Source organism: Mugil cephalus, chromosome 1 (genome assembly GCF_022458985.1).
Source record: "Mugil cephalus isolate CIBA_MC_2020 chromosome 1, CIBA_Mcephalus_1.1, whole genome shotgun sequence".
Taxonomy (NCBI): Eukaryota; Metazoa; Chordata; class Actinopteri; order Mugiliformes; family Mugilidae; genus Mugil; species Mugil cephalus.
Window position 1 is genome coordinate 52241763 of NC_061770.1, and position 23108 is coordinate 52264870.

The 23108-nt window shown below is 41.0% G+C and overlaps 1 protein-coding gene across 12 annotated transcripts in view; it reads right to left on the bottom strand.

The window, feature by feature from the left end:
- Positions 1 to 23108, bottom strand: part of dysf (dysferlin, limb girdle muscular dystrophy 2B (autosomal recessive)) — a 96567-nt gene that overhangs the window by 56444 nt on the left and 17015 nt on the right. For 7 of the 12 annotated variants that reach the window (XM_047582080.1, XM_047582139.1, XM_047582070.1 and 4 more), the window contains exons 7-32: positions 22140 to 22268; positions 21657 to 21719; positions 21460 to 21510; positions 21335 to 21365; positions 21073 to 21188; positions 15991 to 16117; positions 15806 to 15909; positions 15633 to 15701; positions 15489 to 15532; positions 15164 to 15246; positions 12970 to 13002; positions 12628 to 12743; positions 11593 to 11706; positions 11323 to 11500; positions 10497 to 10621; positions 10248 to 10354; positions 9705 to 9900; positions 8673 to 8819; positions 8457 to 8588; positions 7315 to 7481; positions 6788 to 6902; positions 6600 to 6705; positions 6266 to 6408; positions 5303 to 5476; positions 4910 to 4994; positions 4746 to 4823 (exon numbers count right to left, since the gene is read on the bottom strand). In XM_047582080.1, the coding sequence (XP_047438036.1) occupies positions 4746 to 4823; positions 4910 to 4994; positions 5303 to 5476; positions 6266 to 6408; positions 6600 to 6705; positions 6788 to 6902; positions 7315 to 7481; positions 8457 to 8588; positions 8673 to 8819; positions 9705 to 9900; positions 10248 to 10354; positions 10497 to 10621; positions 11323 to 11500; positions 11593 to 11706; positions 12628 to 12743; positions 12970 to 13002; positions 15164 to 15246; positions 15489 to 15532; positions 15633 to 15701; positions 15806 to 15909; positions 15991 to 16117; positions 21073 to 21188; positions 21335 to 21365; positions 21460 to 21510; positions 21657 to 21719; positions 22140 to 22268 (2833 nt within the window). The remainder of the gene's footprint in view (positions 1 to 4745; positions 4824 to 4909; positions 4995 to 5302; positions 5477 to 6265; positions 6409 to 6599; positions 6706 to 6787; positions 6903 to 7314; positions 7482 to 8456; positions 8589 to 8672; positions 8820 to 9704; positions 9901 to 10247; positions 10355 to 10496; positions 10622 to 11322; positions 11501 to 11592; positions 11707 to 12627; positions 12744 to 12969; positions 13003 to 15163; positions 15247 to 15488; positions 15533 to 15632; positions 15702 to 15805; positions 15910 to 15990; positions 16118 to 21072; positions 21189 to 21334; positions 21366 to 21459; positions 21511 to 21656; positions 21720 to 22139; positions 22269 to 23108) is intronic. The other 5 variants (XM_047582113.1, XM_047582162.1, XM_047582129.1 and 2 more) reach the window with 1 other exon arrangement.

A 23108-nucleotide genomic window follows, 5' to 3' on the forward strand; every position in this document is an offset into this window, starting at 1 on the left:
CAGACAAGGCTTTGTCAGGAATTTTTGTTCGAGTCCACATCCGTTCAGTACATTTGTGGGCTGTTAAGTGGCAGGGCCCTGGTATCAGCTGAAGCCAGGTTTTCTTGGTGCTCATTTAATGACATAAATTATGGAGAATTTGTTGAGTTTAAAGGTCTGTTTGACCACCCCGATTACGAGTTTGATTTCTCCACAGCCCTTATGACCATCTCTCAAGGACAACATCCAGTTTCTGTTTAGACTTCTGGACTCTGGCTGCTGAAGTAGACTGGATTGATGATGCCTTGAAGACAGCCTTCAAGAGGGGGTTAAACGTTCATATCAGAGATTAACTTGTTTCGAGAAATGAGCCTTTCCAATCTGAAGGCTCTGGTTTCTTGGTCTAGCAGGATCAATCACCATCCGCTCTCCCACTGTCGGGAGAGAGCTTTGATGTTGCCCATTTCCAAGACACAGCCTATACCTGCCACTGTTTGAGGAGCCCATGCTGCTCAACTGGGCCCATGCTGCTCAACTGGGGCCATCTCACCCGGGAGGAGAGTTCAAGGCTCCATGTGGTGGGTGAGTGCCTATACTGTAGCAGGAAGGTGCTTTACATCTCCCACTGCCCAATTCAGCCAAAAGACAGATTAGTAGCTTTGGGGGTACTGGTGGGCCAAGTCATATTCCCCTCTGTCTCCAAGTCAATTTCCAGATCCCTGCTCTCTGCTATACTACCTTGTCTCTACCACTTTTAGCCCTAGTGGATTCTGGGGAATTTTTCTGGACCAGCAGGTGGCGATACAGCCAGGCATAAGGTTGTTGCTTTTGCAGCAACCCAAGACTGCATTGGCTGTGGATGGACACCTGCTGGCTTGAGTCGCACATCTTACGAAGCCACTCACACTAATCCTATCTGGCAACCATAGAGAAACCATCCAGCTATGCATCATCTCTGCCCCCTCCACTCCATTAGATCTTAGTCACCCCTGGTTAGTAAAACACAACCCTGGCATAGAGTGGGCCAAAGGGAGAGTTTCTGGGTGAAGTCTGTTCTGTCATGAGACCTATCTGCAATCTGCTTTGTCTCCAACTAGAGCCAACCCTCTCTCTCCTGAACCCACCACGTCTCCAGAACTCTCCAAAGTCCCTGAGATCTACCACGACCTGGGAGAGGAATTCACTAAGGACAAAGCTCTATCTCTCTTCATATACTTAGACTTAGACAGACTAAATTTACAGAATTATGAAAAAATATAAAAAAAATAGTTAGCAAAACTGTGTCCGATATGGTTGTTTGGTCAGTTGCATAGCAACAGCAGCATGGATCATATCATCGTCAATAGTGTCTCCTTGTCGTTGTCCACTGGGGGAAGAATGTAAACGTCAATGGAGTGTGTCCACCCGTAGAGTTTGAAGCTGGGCATAGATATCCTGTAGTCCTATGAACCACGTCTCCAAAACACTTCTCATAACACACTGCCTCTAGGTTCCATCGAGTGCAGACAGTCCATCCATCCTGCCACCAAAGACCTCATGTTCCCCTTGAGTAGAGACAGCGCCACTGACCCGAAGCTCCTTTTCTGCTCCTCCAACTCCAGTCTGGCATTCCTAACACTTCTCCTGAAGCTCAGCGGGACTCTCAAGCCTTACTCTAGGCAGCTACGGAGACATGGACAGCGCTAGCAGGATTGCAGGAACCTACCAACGGAACACAACACCTACTCCACTGAACTCCACAACCAACGACCAATGATACAGCCAAAAATAAAAACAGCACAAAAAGACAAAAACGACCAAAAACCATTTGACTGGTTCAAGGCACAGAAAAACAACTACAAGTCAGACAAAAAACAACTATTAACACACCCAGAATAACCTAAACAGGTTATTCCTCGTGGAGCTACAGGCGACATACAGCCACGCTTTCAGGCGCATTTTTCAAAAAAACAAAAAACATATTGCTCCATTGACTTGCTCCTTGGTGCTCTGTTGCCGGCCTGTTCCAGTCGTCTCTACAATCTGTCTAAACCTGAATGTAAAGCCATGTATGTGTACATTAGAGACTCTTCTCCTGTGAGGGCTAGTTTCTTCTTTGTATCCAAGAAAGATTCAACTCCTAAACCCTGCATAGATTTCCGTGGCCTCATCAACATAACAGTCAAGAAAAGAATAAGTACCTCTTACCTCTGCTTGACGCTTTCACCCCTCTGGTGAACCTAAGCTCAATCTCCAAAATACCTGTCATTGAGTGAGGATCAAGGAAGGAGATGAATGGAAAACGGCTTTCAACACCACTTGAGGTCATTTTGAGTATCTTGTGATGCCATTCGGCCATACCAACACCCCAGACGTTTTTCAAGCTCTTGTCAACGATGTTCTGAAAGACTTCCTGAATAATTTGTGTTTGTCTATTATGATATTCTCATTCTTTCTCAGTCCTAGAGGAACAACAGTTTCATTATCAGCTTTGGGCTTCATGATTGGAGAGGGACCTGAAAAGGTGAGAACAGTGTTGGAGTGGCCAGTTCGAAAGAACAGGAAAGAACAGAGGTTTTTAGGGTTTGCAAATTTCTACAGATGATTCATCTGGGATTTCAGCAGTGTGGTTGTCCTGCTAACCTGCCTTACCTCCCCTTCTGTGCAGTTTCATTGGACTTTTGAGGCGGACTCTACCTTTTCCAAGCAGAAGAGATTCTTCACCTCTGCGCCTGTTCTCATCCAACCTGATCCAGCACAACAGTACGTTGAAGTGGATGCTTCAGTCATGGCGCTGTTATCCCAGAGGCTAGAGCCAGACAGTAAACTTCATCCCTGTGCTTTTTTCTCTCTATGATTGATCCCAGCCAAGAGAAACTATGATGTGGTAATTGAGAGTAACTGGCTGTCAAGATGGCTCTCAAAGAGTGGAAGCATTGTAGCATTGGCTGGAAGGATCCCAGCTACCGTTTGTGGTGTGGATGAACCACAAAAACATTTGCTTCATTCAGACTGCTGGTCAGTTCAATTCTAGGCAGGCCTGCAGACTCCTCTTCTCTTCAGCTTTACTCTTACTTACTGTCTCTGCAGTGCTTAGGAGACCGAGACTCTCGGTCTCGGTCTCCTAAGCAGCCTCTAAGGTGGTGGCACCAATTACCTGGGATCTGTTTGTCCCTGATTCTGTCTGGTTATCAGTTCTTCAGTGGGTGCATACCAGTAAATCATCTTGCCATCCTGGAATCAATCGAACCCTATTTCCCCTCAAATGCTGGTTCTGGTGGCCTACCATGGACAAGGGTCCTCCACAATAAAAACACTGTTGGGCCTACAGGCCTGAGCGGGGCCTGTGTGGTCCCGCTACAGCCTGACCACAGGAAAGTGCCATAACGAAGGGAGTCCTAAAAAGACTCCCTTTCCCATCATTCACTGTGGCATTCACACCTAGGCTATCATTGGCCAAAAGGAGCCAAACTGAACCACAGAATGATGAGGAAAAGACGTTGTTTCCGATCCGTAAAGAGCCGAGAATAGTGACCGACCGATTATTGGTCACCGATATATCGGGGCCCGATAGGACGGCTCCAGTTCTAGTGGGGGTTCTATCGTATCAGTGAAATGTTGCGCCGATAGAAAAAGAAAGTGTGACAATGACAAAAGCACCTGGGGTGTACTGATTTATTTTGTCCAGTGGAGTGAGCTGTGCTCACCCAGATCGAATCAACTCACATTTCAGTAAGACCCTCCCCCACTCTACACCACGAAACCTCCCGATCATCTGACCAGTCAGTCGATCAACCAACGGACTTTCCCCCTTTTCCACAAGTCACGGTAAGTTACTTCATGAAATGACTAACTGTAAACATGAAAACAACAACAAGTTTAGGCCGCATTTCATTGCCCCTTTCAAAAGTTTTCTTGGCCAAAATCTCCGGTGTAAAATAACTGCGAGGCAACTTTGCTATATCATCGCAGATTTTGTCTCAGTAGTAGCATTACATGAGTGACGTTAGCAGTTTGCAAATAAGCACAGAGGGGTTACAATTTAATATATGCTACAATTGCTTAACGAAGCGAGCCAAGTAAGATGCCTAGTGTCTGGGCAGAGATAATTAGTATACCATGCAGTTTTTATTTCGTGCTGCACATTTTGTTGTTGGCCGACCACCACTATCAGCTGATTAGCTAATATCACTGGTTCAAGGACCAATAGCTGACCAGGCAAACTCTGGTTCCTGACTCGGCTATTGTGTTGTAATATTGCGATTATCAGCTGTAGTGCCAATCCTTTTGAGGGCTCCCTCTACCTCTCTCCCTCTCTCCACCTCTTCTCTCTCACACGCGCACTGCTCTGCATCTGCCGTAAGTTTGGTTCTAAACGAGACGCCATCTTGGCTCGGCAGAAGAGGCACGGCTTACATGACTATTTCTAGCACATGTGTGTTGCCTGGCATAGTTAGTAACTTCATTTTTAGTATAAATGATTGAATTATAATAATTTTTATAGTAAGTCAAGTTATTGTAAGATATTGTAAGATGTAATCTGGCATTGTGGTGTTTGTTGCAATTATACACAGTAATATTTGCTGAATTCATGAGTCCCTGGAAACAGGGTGGTGCCCCAAGGTTTACTACTTGTAGTAACTATTTATAGATATTATTAATAATTTCCCTTAATTATTAATACTAATTGCCAAGAACCAAATGCAGTTCAACTAATACCGTATTGTATTGAAATAGTGTAGTTTATGAACTGGTGAGTCAACGTATGTTAAATCAGGGCACAGTACCTGAGAAGCTGTCTTTGTCCATGGCCAGCAGGTCTCTGGCTTGATACAGGTAACAGCGCAGGTGGTAACGGGTTCCACCTGCAAAAACATAATAAACTCTATTTACTATACTGACTAGAAAGTGGAGAAGGGGAAGAAAGGTGAAGAGGAAGTGTGCTTCTTACGGTCAAAGAAACAGGAAATGGTGGGTCTATTGACTCCAAATGTGGTTGTGACTGACTTGTCATCATTCTTGTCCTCTATGCTGCTCTGTGGGATTAGGAAGAAGAAAGACAGAAGGAAGAAGTCAGAAAGCTCCGACTCTGATATGGGACGATTTAGGTCTCCTCATTTTAACAGAGGGAACTCTAAAAGCTGTAGTATGCCATGACGTTTAAGATGGGAGTTTGTCTTCAATGTTTAGATGGTCAAAATCAATACTTTCATGTTCACTTCAGCAAGTTAGTCCTAAAGGTGTGTTTTTCTTAACAGTAAAGACCTCCCACAGAAGTAGAGGTTGCTACAGGCCATGACTGAAAAGCAAACATTGCTTCTCTCTTTTCACATCTCTCCCTCACCAGGGAACACTCCAGAGCAAAGATGGCCGCCGGTCCAGTCTTCTCTAGGGGCTCCATGCGGCACCTCCACCTGCGCCTCCTAAAGCTGTCCGTCTTCCTAGGCTTCAGATGGAACTTCCATCCGAAAAGTGAGGCGTACTCCCAACCCTCCCTCTCCGCCTCGTCTGGACGCTGCTGGAAACATGCATAAACATACATACTACTGGATATGCCACCATATTCATGATGTCCATTAACTTACTTAACGTTCAATGTAAGCTTAGTTTACTTACTTAAGCAAGTGCACGATGTGTTCTGTTTTCATATTATGTTTTTATGATGACCTTATTCTGTTTCTGTTTCTCATAAAACCTGTATGTAGCCATTGTAATACCTAATGTTCCCTTTAGGAATCAATAAATTCTTCTGGTCTGGTCTGGTCACATCTTGTCTGGTTGTGTCTTCTATTTTTATAGTTAGTTATCTAGTCACATCTTAACATTATTTGAATTGAAGTCTCAAAGACTTTCAGTTAAGTATAATAAATAAAAACGTTATTCAGCTTTTCATCTTTTTAGACAAAGACAAGTCACAAGTTTAAATGCATTTCGGTTTGTGTCTGTCTGTTGGTTATTTATCAAACTTGACCACCACTTAGTGGCCGAAACAGAGAAATTCAGATGCTTACATGGAGAAAGTTCAGATGTAATTTGTTCATTTTATAGATTACTCAGTCATATATATGGATGTCATGATAAAAACATATTCTTAATTCTATCTATTCACTCTGGCTTTACATCTCTTTCTCTGTCTCAATTCAGTTCAGATCAACAAAGAAGAAAATACTTCAAAAGTATCAGCACACTCTAGAGTGGCACAAATATAAGAAAATATACAGTAATAATCCAGTAGGATCCAGTATTGACTCATGCACTATCTTTCAGGTTTCAGATTTTACTTTGTAAAATCTTTTTCTCATGCTACCTTTCTCAGAGCATCCATCTTCTGTTGGTCTCGTCGCCTCATCCGAATCCATCGCCTCCTGCGGTTAGTGTGGTACATCTTCTCCGCCGGCACCCAAGACTTGGGGCGACGGTCTGGAGGAATGGTGATGCCGTACTCCCACCCTGAACATTCACACACAGGATTCATTTACATGGACGCTAGTATACCAACATTCAGAATATAAACACCTCATAACCACTTCAGTCAGATAATATGATAATCTAATGATCTCCTAATAACCAGTCTCCAGTCTCTATATCTTGTAGAAGGAAATATTTTCTCTGTGTGTGTGTGTGTGTGTGTGTGTGTGTACCTTGATCATCCACAGCCCTGTTGAGATCTTCACTCCACTCCACCTCCTCCCACACCCAACCTGGAGGACACTCCACCTCATCCTTTGGCACTGCTTTCTCCCCGTTCTGACTCAAACACACACAGTATGTTCTTGTTTGAGATTAACCAAGACGCACAGTGTTAAGCAAAGAAAACACACACACACACCACATCGGTGTATCCTTCTGGCATGCCGATCCACTGTCCGCCCGGCAGCCTCATCTGGTTTTCAAACACCTCCTCTGTGAAGGTCATGTGACCGGCGTCCACATCAAACAGCAATCTGAGGAAACATGAGGTAGAACATGTTTTAAAAACTTCTACAGTTCACTTTATCTGAGCTCAGGTTGAGAATGTGAGTGAATGTCACCAATTCAAAAGAAACTACAGTGCTTTAAATAATCAAGAAAGAAAGCAAGAAATGGAAGAAAACAGACAAAAAATAATAAATGAGTGCTCTATTTTCAATTGTGTAACCCATTAATAGTTTTTAGCAATGATAAAGGAAAATCTGCACCTCTATAGCTGATATCTTGTACAAATCAACACATTTTAGATGGAAAAGCTGTTGTGAAAAGAGACCAAAAAGCCTCTAAAAATTAATTCAAAGAAGCTCAAAATTCCTCTGTTATTTACCTCAAAAACTCAGAGAAACATGAGCAACCTATGTTTGACACAAATAATCTGAGACTCACGTCCTCTCAGGGCTGATATACCAGTCTCCAGCCCAGCTCCAGCCAGATGAGGGTTTAAAACTCTCTTTGGGGAGTTTAACTCTCCCAGTGACATCGCTGAACTTGGGGTAGGTCAAACCTGTAGTTCCCCAGCTTCCCACTAGGGCGAGTCGAGTTTGGTTTTCATACTATAAGAGAGAAAGAAGGTCATATGGAGGTGTTTGTGTTATGTCCAAGATGGAACTTTAATTGAACCGTGCTTTCTTGTGGTAACAGCTTAGCAGTCGGAGGACATTCATTGTAGGGAAATCTATACCAACATTCCCTGTGAACTATACAATATTATATCACTTTTACCCCTAAACTAAAATTTACAATAACTGACACAGAAAAGAATATATAATAAAACTACTAAGTACCATTTGGTTTTGAGACTATACATATACTTAATAAACTGATTAATTTACCCATACAAAAATGAAGACAACAGTGCAAGAGGGCAGCATCTGCCATATTTAGGCTTCAGAAAACGATAACATACTCTCCACAAGCAACAACTGTCTCCACATATTGTCTTACACCAAAAACCACTAGAGACTGAACTAGAGACAAAAGCGAGTCAGTCATATATTTCCTTGTTACAATATCCACCTACACTGTGGAAATAAACCTGTTTACAACCTGGTTTAAAAAATGTCTTGGGAGCCCTAGCTATTTTCTTCATTCATAACAACTGTGGTTGGTACATTTTTAAATGAATTCAAAATTATACCAAAGTTATAAGACACGTATAATTAAGGTTAATTAGGATTGTTAGCTGCCTCAGCTTGGCTCAAACTCCCACTCTTTTTCCATTTTTGAACTGGCCAGGAGTTAGGTGGAGTTAAGCAAATGAATCCTATGGATGACATCACAGAGGGTGCGTCCATTTCATTTAGAGTTTATTGTATAGACATTTTTACAAACAGACATTCTGACTTGTTGAGCGTTAATGCTTCCATAGAGTTTCTCCTTAAGTCATGAAAAAGAGCCAAGTCTGCACAGAACAAAGGAGTTTTTGACATTTATTAATTGTATTCCTTTTCTGTTATGAGCTGACTGTGCTGAAGCAGCTATGTCATCCTAGCTGTTTTAAGGTCAATGCTGGAAATGAGGTCTCTTACCGTCTCAGCAAAGACGGACAGTTTTCCTTCAGCGTACTGGTTGAAGTGTTTGACATCGGCGGCCAATCCGAACCACACTTTGACCCTGAGCTGACCGGGAAGTTTGGCCTCTCCTCCACTGCTCTGTGGGTACTGCACGACAAACACGGAAAAAAGAACTGGTCGCACTTTGTGTCAGGAAAGAAGGAACGTACGTTGCTCTGTTTTGGTGCGTACCTTGAGGAACACCGTCTGCAGCTGTCCGCAGTGTTTGCCACAATGCTGCTGGGAGAAGATGACAGTGTGCGCTGGGATGCGGTGGTAGGCCACCCTGCGATCGCCCTGCAGCATCCAGATCACTATGTCTGGGAGACTATTCTGGGGCTGGCCAAGAGACAAAGGCCGTACACAGACCAAAAAAAAACAAAAAAAGAATACAGAAAGAGTACATTAGTAGTAGTAATTAACTTTCTTGTGAAAGTATACTAGGACAGCACAGCAGCTTGGTGGTTTTCTCCGGGTACTCTGGTTTCCTCCCACCTCCAAAGACATGCTCATCGGGCTAATTGGTGACTCTAAAGTGACCCTAGCTGAATGCTTGTTTGTCTCTGTGTTAGCCCTGCGACCTGTCCAGGGTGTACCCCACCTCTCACCCAATGCCAGCTGGGATAGGCTCCAGCAACCCACCTGACCTTGGTGAGGATTAAGCGGTATGGAAGATGAGATGAGATGACATTTAAAAGTAGACTATTTCTTTCCTATCACATTCCCCATAACTGTAGCTAAAATGGCTCCATGGATCTTCCTGACTACTGCTACAGACATTTGGGACAACAAGTCTGGCCTTGATTGGGCTATGAGCCTTATTATTTTCCGTATTTTCCATATCTAACCACTCGTATACTAATTTGTCTATGAAACAAAAAGGTATATACTATATACACTGATCACCTATAACCATGAAACCACTGGCACTGATCTTCTCTGTTTCTACCCAGCTAGCCTTCAGCAGATGGGTCCCTCCATATGAGCTGGGTTCTGCTCAAGGTTTCTTCCTGTTAAAGGGGAGTTTTTCCTTGCCACCGTCGCCCTCAGGCTGCTCTGGAGGTTGCAAGCAGGTTGTATTGTTATTGACGCTATATAAATAAAACTGAACTGAAATTCAACTAAATTGACAAGAGATAGCAATGACACTTCTTGATGGCAGCAGCCAAGAGTCGTATAAAGAGGATGTACATAAAGCATTTAACAGTAAGATGCCTCACACACCTCCTCAGCCATGGTCCTCAGTCTGTTGGCCCAGTCCTCTGCCTGCTCCAGGACCGTGGACAGCTCAGTTTCAGGTCCATGTTTGAGTGCAAGTGCCGCCCCGACAATATGCTGCAGTTGGAGTGTACGGATGTGCCTCAACGAGCGATCCAAAGGTGTAGCACACTGCCACTGGTCGAGAGATGGCAGCTCCTCACTGGGAGAATAGAAGAGACATAATTACAGTCATAATATCAATTTTAATCAATTTCTCTTCTGTCATTGGCCAAATGAGAGATAAGTCTGACCTGGCATTACTGTTGGGTAGTTGAATCTGTCATATCTGTCTTTAATCATTATATATGAATTCAAGTTCATGTTTTCTCAGCAAAATCATAAGACAACTAAAATAACCATAGCTATCAAATAAATGTAATATTCTCCTTGCTTAACATGAAAATCATATGTACAGGTGGATTAACATTGTAGAAGTCCTGCCTCTAGATTAAATTTTCAATGACAGGGTAAAACAATTTAAATAAACAAAGCATGACAATGCTTTACCTGCAGTCTGTGATGATCTGATCCAACAACTCGACAACTCGGAGCTCCAGATCCTCCAGATCACTGCCTGCCTTCACTTGTAGTTGCACTCGCTGCAGGTTTGTTTCCTGTACACACAAACGCATTCATATGTTCAACAGATCTTTTGTGACACTCAATGGAGGATCATCTGCAAAAATTCTCCCCCTAAAAAATCCAACAATTCAGAATGGTCCTGACATACACAGATGCAGGCATAAGCGCACCCACCAGTTTGTCCACAATAGCCAGGAGCATGTTGAGAGCCTCAATTCTCGGTTTGATATCTTCCCACTCTGAAGACAGAACCACCACCGGCTTAACGTTTCCCCACGGCAGGTAGTAGTAGTGGCAACCTGGAATGCGAACATAAGAATCACACACTAATGATAAAGCTGGTGACACAGATTGTAAAATATGTCTGTCAGTTTATATTTTTATATTTTTATTGAAGCAAAAGTTTCGGGTTTTCAAGAATAATGTGATAATAATGCAAATTATTTTGAAACCAGATATTATTAAACCATATATATTTTGTTAATATGACCTCAGCCAAGCAATCAAATTAGCAATAACACCGTGGAAGGCAAGTCAAAGTGCGGCCTATTTTAACCTGCCAAGAGCAGAAATACGCACTGCTGCATCAAAACTGACAAAAATCCCAAGGGAAACAAAAGAAGAAAACGAACAGAAACAAATGAGCAGAAGAGGATAAAGAAACAGAAAACTTTGAAATAAAAGGCTCAGCTTCTAAGCCCTGCCATATAGTTCTGAAAACCAAAGTCATTTGCATTTACTTTTGATCTAACCACATTGCAGGGATTTTAATGAGCAGCAGAGATTAACATAAGAGTAATATAAAAAGGTGTAATTAATTTGCTACTATGTGCATTAAATATAGAAATCATGTGACTAACCACAATGAAATATTTGAATCTATTATCTACCCCCACTGCAAACATACACAAATCCAATCCACAAGCTAATATTATTACACGTTTGATATGTTTTTCATCTGAACTGCACAGCACCAGTAACAGCTTGACCTCTGACTTACCATCAAACACAGCCCTGCTGAACTGTGTAGTGGACGCCAGTGGGAGGCAGGTGTAGTCAAACCTGTTGCCGTAGTTACCGATGCTAACTTCAAACTGGATGGCATCATCAACGTCCTGGAGTAGCGTCGCCGAGTAAAAGGCTACGAAGAGAGAGAACTTCCTCTTCCTCATAAACTTCTGTAAGACAGAGAGAAAGATTGAGAAAGAGGGATGGTATCAGTCTATGCTAATTATCTACAAATGTGTTTAGATCACCCTTCGTCTCTCACCTCCACCACCAGGAGATCATCTGATGCTATGTCTTGAGTTCTCTGCTCTGGCTTATCCACAAGCTTTGTGGTTAGTTGCAGTAAAACTCGACCTCGGTACGCCACGCCCTCCCCCTGATGGGCAGAAGGAGGATGGTCATTGTTCGTGATCAAGGTTTTAAATTCGAGAGGATATCTCCAAGTTTCCAAAGACACTTAACACAGTACCACTTAAAATGTTTGAATTTATTTGCACTCCTCATAACTGTTTACATTTCTCTATTACAATTACTAGTGGATTATCGCACAAGTCCTGAAAGTAGAGAACCCAATCAAACAAATTAAACAAAAATACTGTATCAAACTTGTGTATTGGTTTATTCAGGAAAATTAGCAAGTATTGCATATCTGTGATGTAAGTGCAACTAAAATGACAAGTTAATTTCAATCAGAAATTAGAGACCATCTTTTTCGAAGTGTTTACAATCAATGTAATGAGACTCAGCTGCCTTTCAGTGCCTCATTTTGTGCAAAATAAATTAGTGACATTTGTAAAAGTCTGATCATCACAACACATGTTTTTAAAAGTGTAATTGTAGGGAAAGGGAGCTTTCAGAGTAGCTCAAGAAAGGAGTCGTTGTTGCTCATCAGGCTGGAAAATGTTACAAAACCATGTCTAAAGACTTTGAAATTTGCAATTCCACAATCTGAGAGATTGTGAACAAATGGAGGAGACTTAAGATGACCTCCACAGCAGTGAGTAAAAGTCCTGAACTTAATCATAAGATAATGAACTGGGGAATGACTGACAGATGACATATGAGCAGTTATCGGAAACATTTCATTGCTTTGATTGAGTCAACCAGATATCAGAAATCTTCAAATCATTAATTTTACACTACAACACTACTACAATTGTAAAAAATGGTGTGAGGCGAGCTATAGCATTGTTTATATAGCAGTCGTCACAAGTGATTCATTGCTACATTGTCCTATTAATGGCCAAAGACACCACCAGGGACTAGGAGTCTAGGAAAGAAAAATAGGCAGGGTTACTTTTCCAAGGTTTAGAGCCTCATGGGGGTCGTTGAAAGCAGTGAACTCTCGGGGGCTGCCGTACAGGTTGACAAAACACGGGCCAAACGTTGGCAAAAAGCCAAGACTGTCATCAACTGCAATGAAATAAAATGGACAATTATTGCACCAAAATCTAGATCTACAATAAAAACGAAGATGATTAAATTCACAAAACAGGATCAGATATGTTTTAGATTTCTGTGGAATTTTGTCTGATTCATCACGACTGAAAAAGATTAGAGTCAAAAAGAAAAGATCTGATGTGAAGCACTTCGCACTTCACACAAAACAAGCATAGAGTAGAGAGGATGGTGGACGTACTGCCAGAGTGGACGCTCCGTGGAGTCAAGTCATCTGAATGCGTAGAGAGGAAGGATGGTTGAGAATCAAAGACAGAAAGGAAACAGGTGTCTTCGAATGCCAATCAAACCCAAACACAAGCCCTAGGTTTCTAAGTCAAACACGCAATTCAGTGCTTGTTTTAAGTAAAAGACTTAAAACAACACAATAAATTTGCACTACTTCAGAAAAAGTAGCTCAATCAAAAAAAAAAAAAAATGTTAGACAAGTTTAGTCAGTAAATGAAAGGTGCAACATCTAAATAAAAAGAGAAATGTTAGCAAAACTTGAGGCCACTGCTGAAAAAACAGCTTTTTCACTAAATTTGTCACTGTGACTTGTGAGATGGTTTGGAACTGTTTGCAGTTACAGGTGAGAGCAAACAGCTGGAGAAGGATGTGCCTTATTTTTTAGCAGTTTTCTCAGGCATGGTCTCATTTGTTTAAAAGGGCCTTCATGTCACAGCTTACAAGTGTTTCCTTTAACTTTGTGTCAGTTTGTTTGTTTGTGTGTAGTTTGCTTGCAATATTAAATTAGCCGCAGTTAAACCAACTTGGTTGAAGATTGTAATAATCCACTGATTTATTTACAAAATCAAAGGGAGCCAGTGGCTGCCTGATAAGCTTAAATGTAGACTATAGGAATATCTAATACAAAAAAGGTGAGGTACATTTTTGTACATTATGTGTGGTGTATTTAGTTATCAACACTTTGGAGTGATTTATAATACTAACAGAAATTACATTATATTCTCTGTTTGGATGAACCCGTTAACACATTTTCAGGTTGTATGAGTATGGATTTACTCCAGCAAATGTATTGTTTGAAGTTCAAAAAGTTTTTGTTTGTTTTTGTTTTATGTGAAAATACATGACTTTCTAACACCAAAATCTTTGCCTGGAAGCCAGATCAACTTCCCCACTCACATATTTCTGGCTTTATATGGTGATGGCCAGAACAGAAACAACAACCTGTCATCTGTGGAGTTGAATTCATTTACAATATAACAGCCATGATTAGTTGGTGGACTATCCAAATAGATCACAGTATTTTTTAAAGTCTGTAGTATTCATTGTTTCAGGTTTGTTTGATAGTAACATTAAGCTGTCATACACTGATGACTGATTATTACTCATGGTTTTCCAGACAAAGGCAAAGAAGAACTGACACAAGTCATAAAGAGTGAGCTCAACTCAAGCATGTTGTGTTTATCTGGAACAACTCAAGCTGTTTCAATGTTAGCGCACAAACATTACAGAGTTAGTCTTCATGCATGTCACCTTATCACCATCCATGTTCTTCCATGTGTTCATGGAAACTGGCTAGGATCAGATGCTGACTGGGGTCTGAACATGTGAATTACTTGCAAAGCCTTTAAAGGCCTAGCTCCATCTTATCCAAAAATCTTCATCATACCATATCATCCCGACAGATTACTTTGATCTCAAAGTGCAGCTCTTTCTTGTGGCTCCTAGAGTTTCAAAAAGTAAAATGGGAGCCTTCAGCTATCAGATATCTCTTCTGTTGAACCAGCTCCCAGTTTGGGTTTGGGAGGCAGACATCCTCTCTACTTTTAAGGTCAGGCTTAAGACTTTCTTTTTTGACAAACTTATGGGTAAGGCTGGCTCATATGACACCAAACCATCTATGCTGCTATAGGGCTAGGCTGCTGGGGCATAATGCACTGAGCACCTGTCCTCACACGTTGGACATTCAGCATGGTACCTTCATATTGTACTTGTAGGGAGATGCACTGGTCCAGGTGAAAATTGATGATGAGCTCAGATCAGGTTTTGGTGCACACGCGATCTCAGATTGGAACCACTGCTCTATATTGCACCAATCCATTCAGCTGCTATCAGCTCAGTGAGCTAAGGTGAATCAGACTAAGAGCTCACCAGAATAAAATCATTCTTAACCCAATGGACACTTCCATTATCTTCCACTATGTTTTATGCAAAAGTAGTGCAGACTTTCTGTAGACTGAAATTAAAGGCCATTTGGTTAAAAAAAGAGAGAAAGGCCACAGACCATCTGTCCTGTGTGATTCACTAAAAACCTCTTTGGTAATATATCTGCAACAAATTGTACCTGTGCAGAATACAGCCGTAACTACTAAAAGCTCATCAGCCCCCGGGTTGGGTTTGTTTCAAACCAGTTTGGACTAGTTACTTACCATCTATTTGTCCACCAGGGGCAGAGACTTTAGACATGCAGAGGTGGGTGGTGCCAATGACGTCGTTATGACTGGCTCTGTCCCTGAAATGATATGTCAGATAAAAAATTCTGAAAACGTCTAGTGGTGGCATGCACTGAAATGTGATCTTAGGGTTTTCAAACTGGAATTAAATTTAAAAGGGGGAATTGCTATGAACTAGTTCCCCACATATACTGTGTTTTAATTTTTTGAAGCATAACCCTAAGAGTCCAGAAACCACTTTGTCCATAATTCTAACTATAAACCAAACAAACTGTAACTCTAAAAAAAGGATGGTATTCACCAGTCTAGAATTCTGATTCTCATCTTTTCACACATGGAAGGAAACTGGAAAGGAAAAAGAATACATACAGTGTATGAAAACATAGTGTTGACAGCACAGTAAACCTGTATAATTCTGTGTGTCTGAAATGTTGAATTGTCTCACTCTAATAGGCATAGTCAGGCTCTGGTTCCATTGTGGATTGGCATTCTTCTCCAGAATCTTCGTGCAAACCTAATAAGACAATACAAACCACCTTTATATATCTCTAGTTTTTGTATTTGGTGTTGGGTTTGGAATAGCTTCAAACGACTTTGATGGGAATTGTATGAAGTCACCGTTTTGCCAGCAAACTGGATCTCCACCAGGGGATCCACCAAGTTTTTCCTGTTGCTGTCAAACCCAAGGATCTGCCTCATCCCGTCCATGAAGGCATCATCCACTGCATAAAGAAAATCAAAGTCTTTCTTTTGTCCCTGTTATGAAGAAGATTGATCCAAACCCCCTCAAACTGGACACTCACTCTGCGGCAGGTCCTCAGCTCTGAAAATCCTCAAGGTGAATGTGGCCCCTCTCAGAGACAGACCAGCTGGCCTCAGCAAGTTTCCTTCTACGTCTTCTTTACCTTCAACACACTCACGTTTATCAGCCTGGAAACAGACACAGAACATTCTGTATTTCCAAATATACAGCAGGTAAAGTAAGTATTAAACACATCACAATTTTTTCATAGTAAACATATTTCTAAAGGTGCTATTGACATGACATTTTCTTTTTTGAACTTTTTATTTAAACATTTTAAAGAACACTCCACAGAACATCTCCTGACATATGAATCCACAGTTTAACTGAATGACAGGCCATATGGCAGCACAGGTTACCAAGTAAATAAAATAAAAATAGATAAATCAATAAATTAAAAATAAATAGTTAAACAGATAATAAATAAATACAAAAATACAGTTGAAAAAAAAAACAAGTAAATAAAAAATAAAAATAGGTAATAAAATCCACCCACTTCTACATCATATACCATGCATACATATTCCCTCCTACACATATACCCACATAGATACATGTAAATTAAGGCCTAAAGATATACTGTAAAAAAAAAAAAGAAAAGAAAAAAAGAAGTGTTTTTCTTTTCAAATTGCTTATGTTCCCTTGTTAACCGTTTTATCTCATCTTCTAATCCTTGTTGTTGTGCAAGCCTTTGCTTCCTTATGCTAGATCCTATAGAAATGATGTTCCCTCTCATCATAGCTTTACTGGCACCCTATACAACCGAGGGGGAGACAACACCATCGTCATTTATATTGAAATACTCAGTCAAACTTCCTTTTAATTCCTGCCTGATGTTTTGATCTGTTAATAATGAGACATTAAGTCTCCAGTATCTAAAGTGGTTGTCTACTCCTCTCTTCATTTTCATGATCACAGGACCATTGTCTGAGACCGAAATCGGTTTAAGTGTACATTCTTTTATTCTATATTATTCAGTTTTTGATATGCAGAAGAGGTCTATTCTCAAATAGCTCCCGTGTACTTGGGACATAAAGATTAAGTCTCTCTCATTAGGGTGAAGCTGACGCCAAATGTCTACCGGACCTAGCTCCTTCATCATATCAGATAGCCCCTTGGACATTTTAGATTGAGATTATCTTTTTGTAGGAAATCTGTCCAATTTTGGGTCCAGGGTGAAGTTAAAGTCACCTCCTATTAGTATAATCCCTTCACTTTTATCTGCAAGTAGAGTTGCTACATTTTTAATAAAGTGAGGACAGTCTTCATTTGGGGCATACACATAAAGTATGATTACCCTTATTCCTCCAATTGTGCCTATTATCATAACATACCGACCTTCGTCATCTTGAAAAATTATTATTATATTATTATATTTCATTATTGTAGTACACAGATTCATTAAATAATTTAGCAACCCCTCTCTTCTTTTTCCTTTCACATGATGCACTATAACCCTGATCCACCCACTCACTTTATTCTGCTCAGTCTCTGACATGGAGGCAGAGAGGTGTGACCTACCCTCTCAGTGGAAATAACCACATACAGTGCAAGTGTGACCCATATTACACTAACATGTAAAAGAGGTCCGGTTGAGTGTGTTCCACTCACACGTAACGCTATTATGTGACAACAATGTGTTTGAATAACTCACAAAATCAAAACCTAATGACGCTTAAAACATTCTTACAGACCCATTAGTTGAATAGTGACAACCTTACCACAGGTTTAGTTAAAACTAGTTTTTTGTCCACCTCTATGATGAAGTCCTTTTGATCCTTTTCCTGCAGGATGGCCTAGTCTGCTGGAGACGAAATCATTCTTCTTTTTCTCCTTTCTTGGCTCCTCCATCTATCCTTCAGTTCCACCTCGATGCGCTCCCTCTCCCCGCAGCGCACGTCAACCCCCAGTTCCTCCAACAGCTTCGCGGCAGCTGTTAGTGATGTAAAGGTTTTCTCCCCCGTATTTCTCCCCGTCTGCTGTAGATCGGTGTCCTGATCAGAATAGATCCGCTTGCCTTGAAAGAGGACCGGACCCTGGCTCCATTCCTGCTTTATGACTGTATCCTTCGCTGCTGCATCGAGAAATCTTAATAAAATCTATTTTAGAGGGGCTGTAGCATCTTTAGGTTTGGCCACTAGGGAACGATGTGCCCTTTCAATTTTAATATCCAGGTCCGGTGGTAGTTTAAGTTCCTTCTGCAGCAGGTCTCTAATAAATCCGGCCATGTCTTTCCCTTTACTGCCTTCCTGGATTTGAAAGATCCTGATATTGTTTCTTCTTAATCTGTTTTGCAGGTCGTCACATTTTGCCGAAGGGTCTATATCACGGTGCATCTCCGCATCAATTCTCTCCTCTCCTCGTATTCTGTCAGTTGGTCCTTTAAGTCCGAAACGGTTTGTTCAACACGGCCAAGGGCCAATTTTGTATGGTTGTGTCCATCTTATTTTCCTTACGAAGTTTCCTTAAGTCTTCCAGGAGTGATACGTCGGACTGACCCGTGTTGCTGCTAGACTTTTTGCTAGTTGGGCTTGGTTGGTTCAGCTTATTCTTCTCTTTTCCTCGCGAGAGATCCGGGGTTTCCTGTCGCCTTTGGCCAGCGGAGGAACTCATATTGTGTGCATATATAATTTACGTTTTAGCGTCAAAAATACTGCTGTTGTCACTCTTGTCTATAACTTTGTCCAGTGGAGCTCTGATACTATGCTGCAAGCGCGTCCATGACGTCACAGGAAGTCAATCGACATGACATTTTCACCAGGGGTTGGTAATAACCCAAGTAACCCAAGAAACCAAAACAAATACGTTCAAAAATTAAGCTATGTGTAATAATGTGACATGACACAGGGAAAAAGTATTGAACATGCTTACTGATATTTATTTAATACTTTGTACAAAAGCCTTTGTTGGTGATGAAGCTTCAAGACACCTTCTGCATGGAGAAACTAGTCACATGCATTGCTCAGGTGGGATTTTGGTTTGATTCTTCCACACAAACAGTCTTTAAATCTTGAAGGTTTTGTGGGCCTCTTCTTGAACTCTGATTTTTAGTTCTTTCCATAGATTTTCAATTGGATTCAAGTCAGGTGATTGGCTGGGCCATTCTAGCAGCTTTATTTCCTTTCTCTGAAGCCACTTGAGAGTTTCCTTGGCTTTGTGTTTGGGATCATTGTCTTGCTGAGATGTCCACCCAGATGTTCACCATTCTCGTAGATGACAGCAGATTTTCCTCAAGAATGTAAGAATGTCTCAGTACATTTTTCCATTCATCCTCTCTTCAATTATATGAAATTTGCCAGTACCATATACAGAAAAACAGCCCCACACCATGATGTTCCCATCTCCAAACTTCACTGTCTGTATGGTGTTTTTGGGTGATGTGCAGTGCATTTTGTCCTCCAAACATGGTGTGTGTTATGGAATCCAAAGAGTTCAATTTTGCTCTTATCTGACCAGACTATGTTCTCCCAAATGTTGTGCAGCAAACTTTAAATGAGCTTCAACATGCTTTTTCTTCAGAAATGGAGTCTTGCATGGTGAGTGTGCATACAGGCCATTGCTTATTGTTTTCTTTGAAACAATTTTACCTGCTAATTCCAGGTCTTTCTGTCAGGATTAATGGTGTTGAGGTGAGGACCCAAAATGCTGGACAACAAATGATCCGGGGAAAGGGGGTATTTAATAAAAACCCAAAGGAACAAAAAGCACTGCAGGCATGGCAGGATCAAAAGGAATACATTGGTAGGTGATACAGGGAAATAACATCAACGACATGACAGGGAACAAAGGGAAGGCAGGGCGATAAATACGCAGGAGGGCTGAGGGATGACAAGACACAGGTGATCCAGATTGTGTCCCAACAGTGCTCACTGGAATGTTCAGAAGTTTAGAAGTCCTTCTGTAACCAATGCCATCAGAATGTTTTGCAACAAGGTTGCGAAGGTCTTGAGAGAGTTCTCCGCTTTTACCCATCATGAGATGTTCCTTGTGTGACACCTTGTTAATGACACACCTTTTTATATCAGTTTACATCAGTTTGGACTGAACCAGCTGAGAAATGTAGAAGAGTGCTATATGAAAGCAAGACCATTTACTATTTGGGTTGTTACCAACATCTGGTGAATTTCATGTCAATAACACCTTTAGAAATATGTTTACTGTGAAAAACTGTGATGTGTTCAATACTTATTTTACTTGCTGTATTTATTCATAGATATTATTTCATAATATTATTCATAGATAAACAATTGCATGCTTTGAGAAGTGAGATCAGTCTCTTAGAGTCAGTCTCCTTTAGTCACAAGAGTTCTAAAGACTAACAACTCATTAGGCTATTTTTACACTTGTGTAAGTAGTACAATTGATTAGATACATTTGCATTTGCCATAAAAATTTAATTGCAACAGGTCTGCCGAGGATTTCAATTATTTGTATTATTTTGTAGCTAGTATTTTGCAGTGGTAGGTTGATGAGAACTGATTGAGATTGAGATTTATTGAAATTAATTGAAACTGAGAACTGATCATGAACTGGCTGCATCTCAGTTTGTCATTGTATTGTATATCAACCAAGTGCCAAATGTCATGATAGACTATTGACTGCCACAGTGGGCACCCCTGCTCCAATAGATAAGTGGTAGATAATAAATGAAGAATAAAAGAAGCGAGCTGTTTAGAGTTTGCTACCTCACTGTGTAAAATATATTGACAATGAAATAACATTAAGGGGTGGTCAAAATAAACAGTGATCACAGCAGTTGAGAGTTGTCAGTTGTCACATAGCCTACGTCATTGCTCTGGTTGTTGAACTCTCCAACTGCTTTCAGATGTATTCTTTTCGTTGAAATGTACCTCATAATGACATCCATGAAATCCAAATGTTGTATTACCAGACCTATATTTGGAAAGGAGTTGTGTACCAGGTAGCACGAAACTAACTGGCTTAAACTGACCTTTGGTTCCGATCACCAGTCTAATTAAGAATCACCAATCAACCTAACGAGCATGCCTTTGTAGATGGGAGAAATACCCAGAGAGTAAATGTTGTTAAAGCTAAAAGAGCTTTTTCCATCCATGAGACTCACCGGTGGCTCATCTCCAGCTGCCAGGACAAACAAGCTGACCTTCAGATAACCTCTGACCCCAGCAGAAATATCATCAGGGTCACACAGAAGCAGCCATTTCTTCAAGAAGCAGTGTCCTAAAGAGATATCTAAAGTCAAAAACTGAGAGCTTCAAATGAACCATTAAATTACATAATGCGCAGTTTGACTCTGGTTGATTCTTTGAGGGATGCGTTTCACGAATGTCATCAAAAACATTATGATCATACAAACATATGCTCACTGTGTTCATTGTAGACAGTGCCAACATCCAGCTGTGGAAAATAATGGAAGGATTTTAGATTTCTTTTACTCACCATGGCACGCACAACAATCAAACAGTGACCAGCTATGTGGGCAGCAAATTACCTTGAATTCACCAATCACAGCGTCAGTTCTGAGGGAGCGAGAGTCACACACCTGTGATGCAAGGAGAAATTAAAATGATTTTATATAAATAAACTCTGTGTGAACTGTGATGTCTAAATCACGGAAAGTAGAGTATGCTTAAAGTAAAAAATAGTGTTGTGGAATATGTTGTCTCAGATGACTAAATGTAGACTCACAGTAATGAAGATTGGCTCGTCAAACAAGTCTGAGGGCGTCTCAAAGAAATTCAAGAAGAACGTCTGTCATTGGAAATAAACCAAATTACAAATTCAATTTTTACCACCTGTGTAAAAGAACCTATTTGCAGTAAATTATTATTGGAGACACTGATCTGAACAGAGGGAGCATAGGTGACACAGACATTACACTGATAAAGACTGAAACAGCATAGCATTAGTGGAGACAGATTGCAAAGCGCTTGAGGAGGGAACAGCAAAGACAGGGAGGCTTAAGCATAAGGCACCATGTATTAGATTTGCCATGAAAGTCACAGCCAAGTTGTCAAAAAATGTCAGCAAATGTGGCCTCGGTCATACATTAACTATCAGCTCATGTTTCTGGGCTTGGGAGCTGAGCTTGACTTTGAATCGCCAGTCTCATTTTAGTGGTGAGGTTGTAAAGTCTTCAAGAGAAAAATACCATTAAACATATTTCTTTACCTCGTCAAAAAAGGGATTGTTGCCCTTTCGGATGCGAGTTCTCTTGGTCTGCCCAGATACAGACACCTTGACAACAGGTTTTATGTTGATGCCTGGCAACTGCCGTCCTTCAATAACCCGAATGCGAATCTGGAAAAGAGTATGAATCGAAGGTGACATGGATCAAAATACATACAGGCTGATCAGTCAGTGCATTTACATGCAGAGCTTAATCGAGCTATGCTCAAAATTCGACTTTCTGATTACAGTCCTTGTCCCAGTTTACATGCAGCGCAAGAAAATCAAATAACTGTTCTCCTCCTACACACTAGGTGGCAATACGTGTCTATTCAGTGGGATAATATCACATTAATACGGCCCTATTTATGACCTATTACGCTTTATAATAATCAAGAGTCGTTCATGCGGCAGACCGGCATTTCGAACAACAACCAGCAATAACCAACCATAATAGTGCATTTTTTAATCTCATACGTAATGTTTGTGCTACTTCTGCAGCAGGTAAGATCCGCGCTATCCCTCAGACTGTTCTGCTAGCGACTCCGTTTCTCTTCTTCTTCTGCGATCGTCTGTCTTGGATGTTTTTGTTCCGGGGTCACACACCAGCGCAGTGGTTGTGGAGCATGCGCACACGCATTATCCGATTGGATCCAATCGGATAATGCGTGTATTATTTGGGTGTCTCAATCGGATAATGAGAACTCTGATTTTAATCGGATTAACATGTTAACATGCACTTAAGTTCTCCTGTTATAGTCCGATTAAGGCAATAATTCGTTTTTTTAGTCACAACATTAAAACCACTGACAGGAGAAGTAAATAACACTGATCTTGTGACATCCAGTGTTCTGCTGGGAAATGTTTGGACCTGGCTTTCATGTGGATGTTACTTAGACATGTACCAACCACCTAGGCCAGATCAGGCACCACCACCACCTCAATGCAATAACACTTGATGGCAGCAGCCAT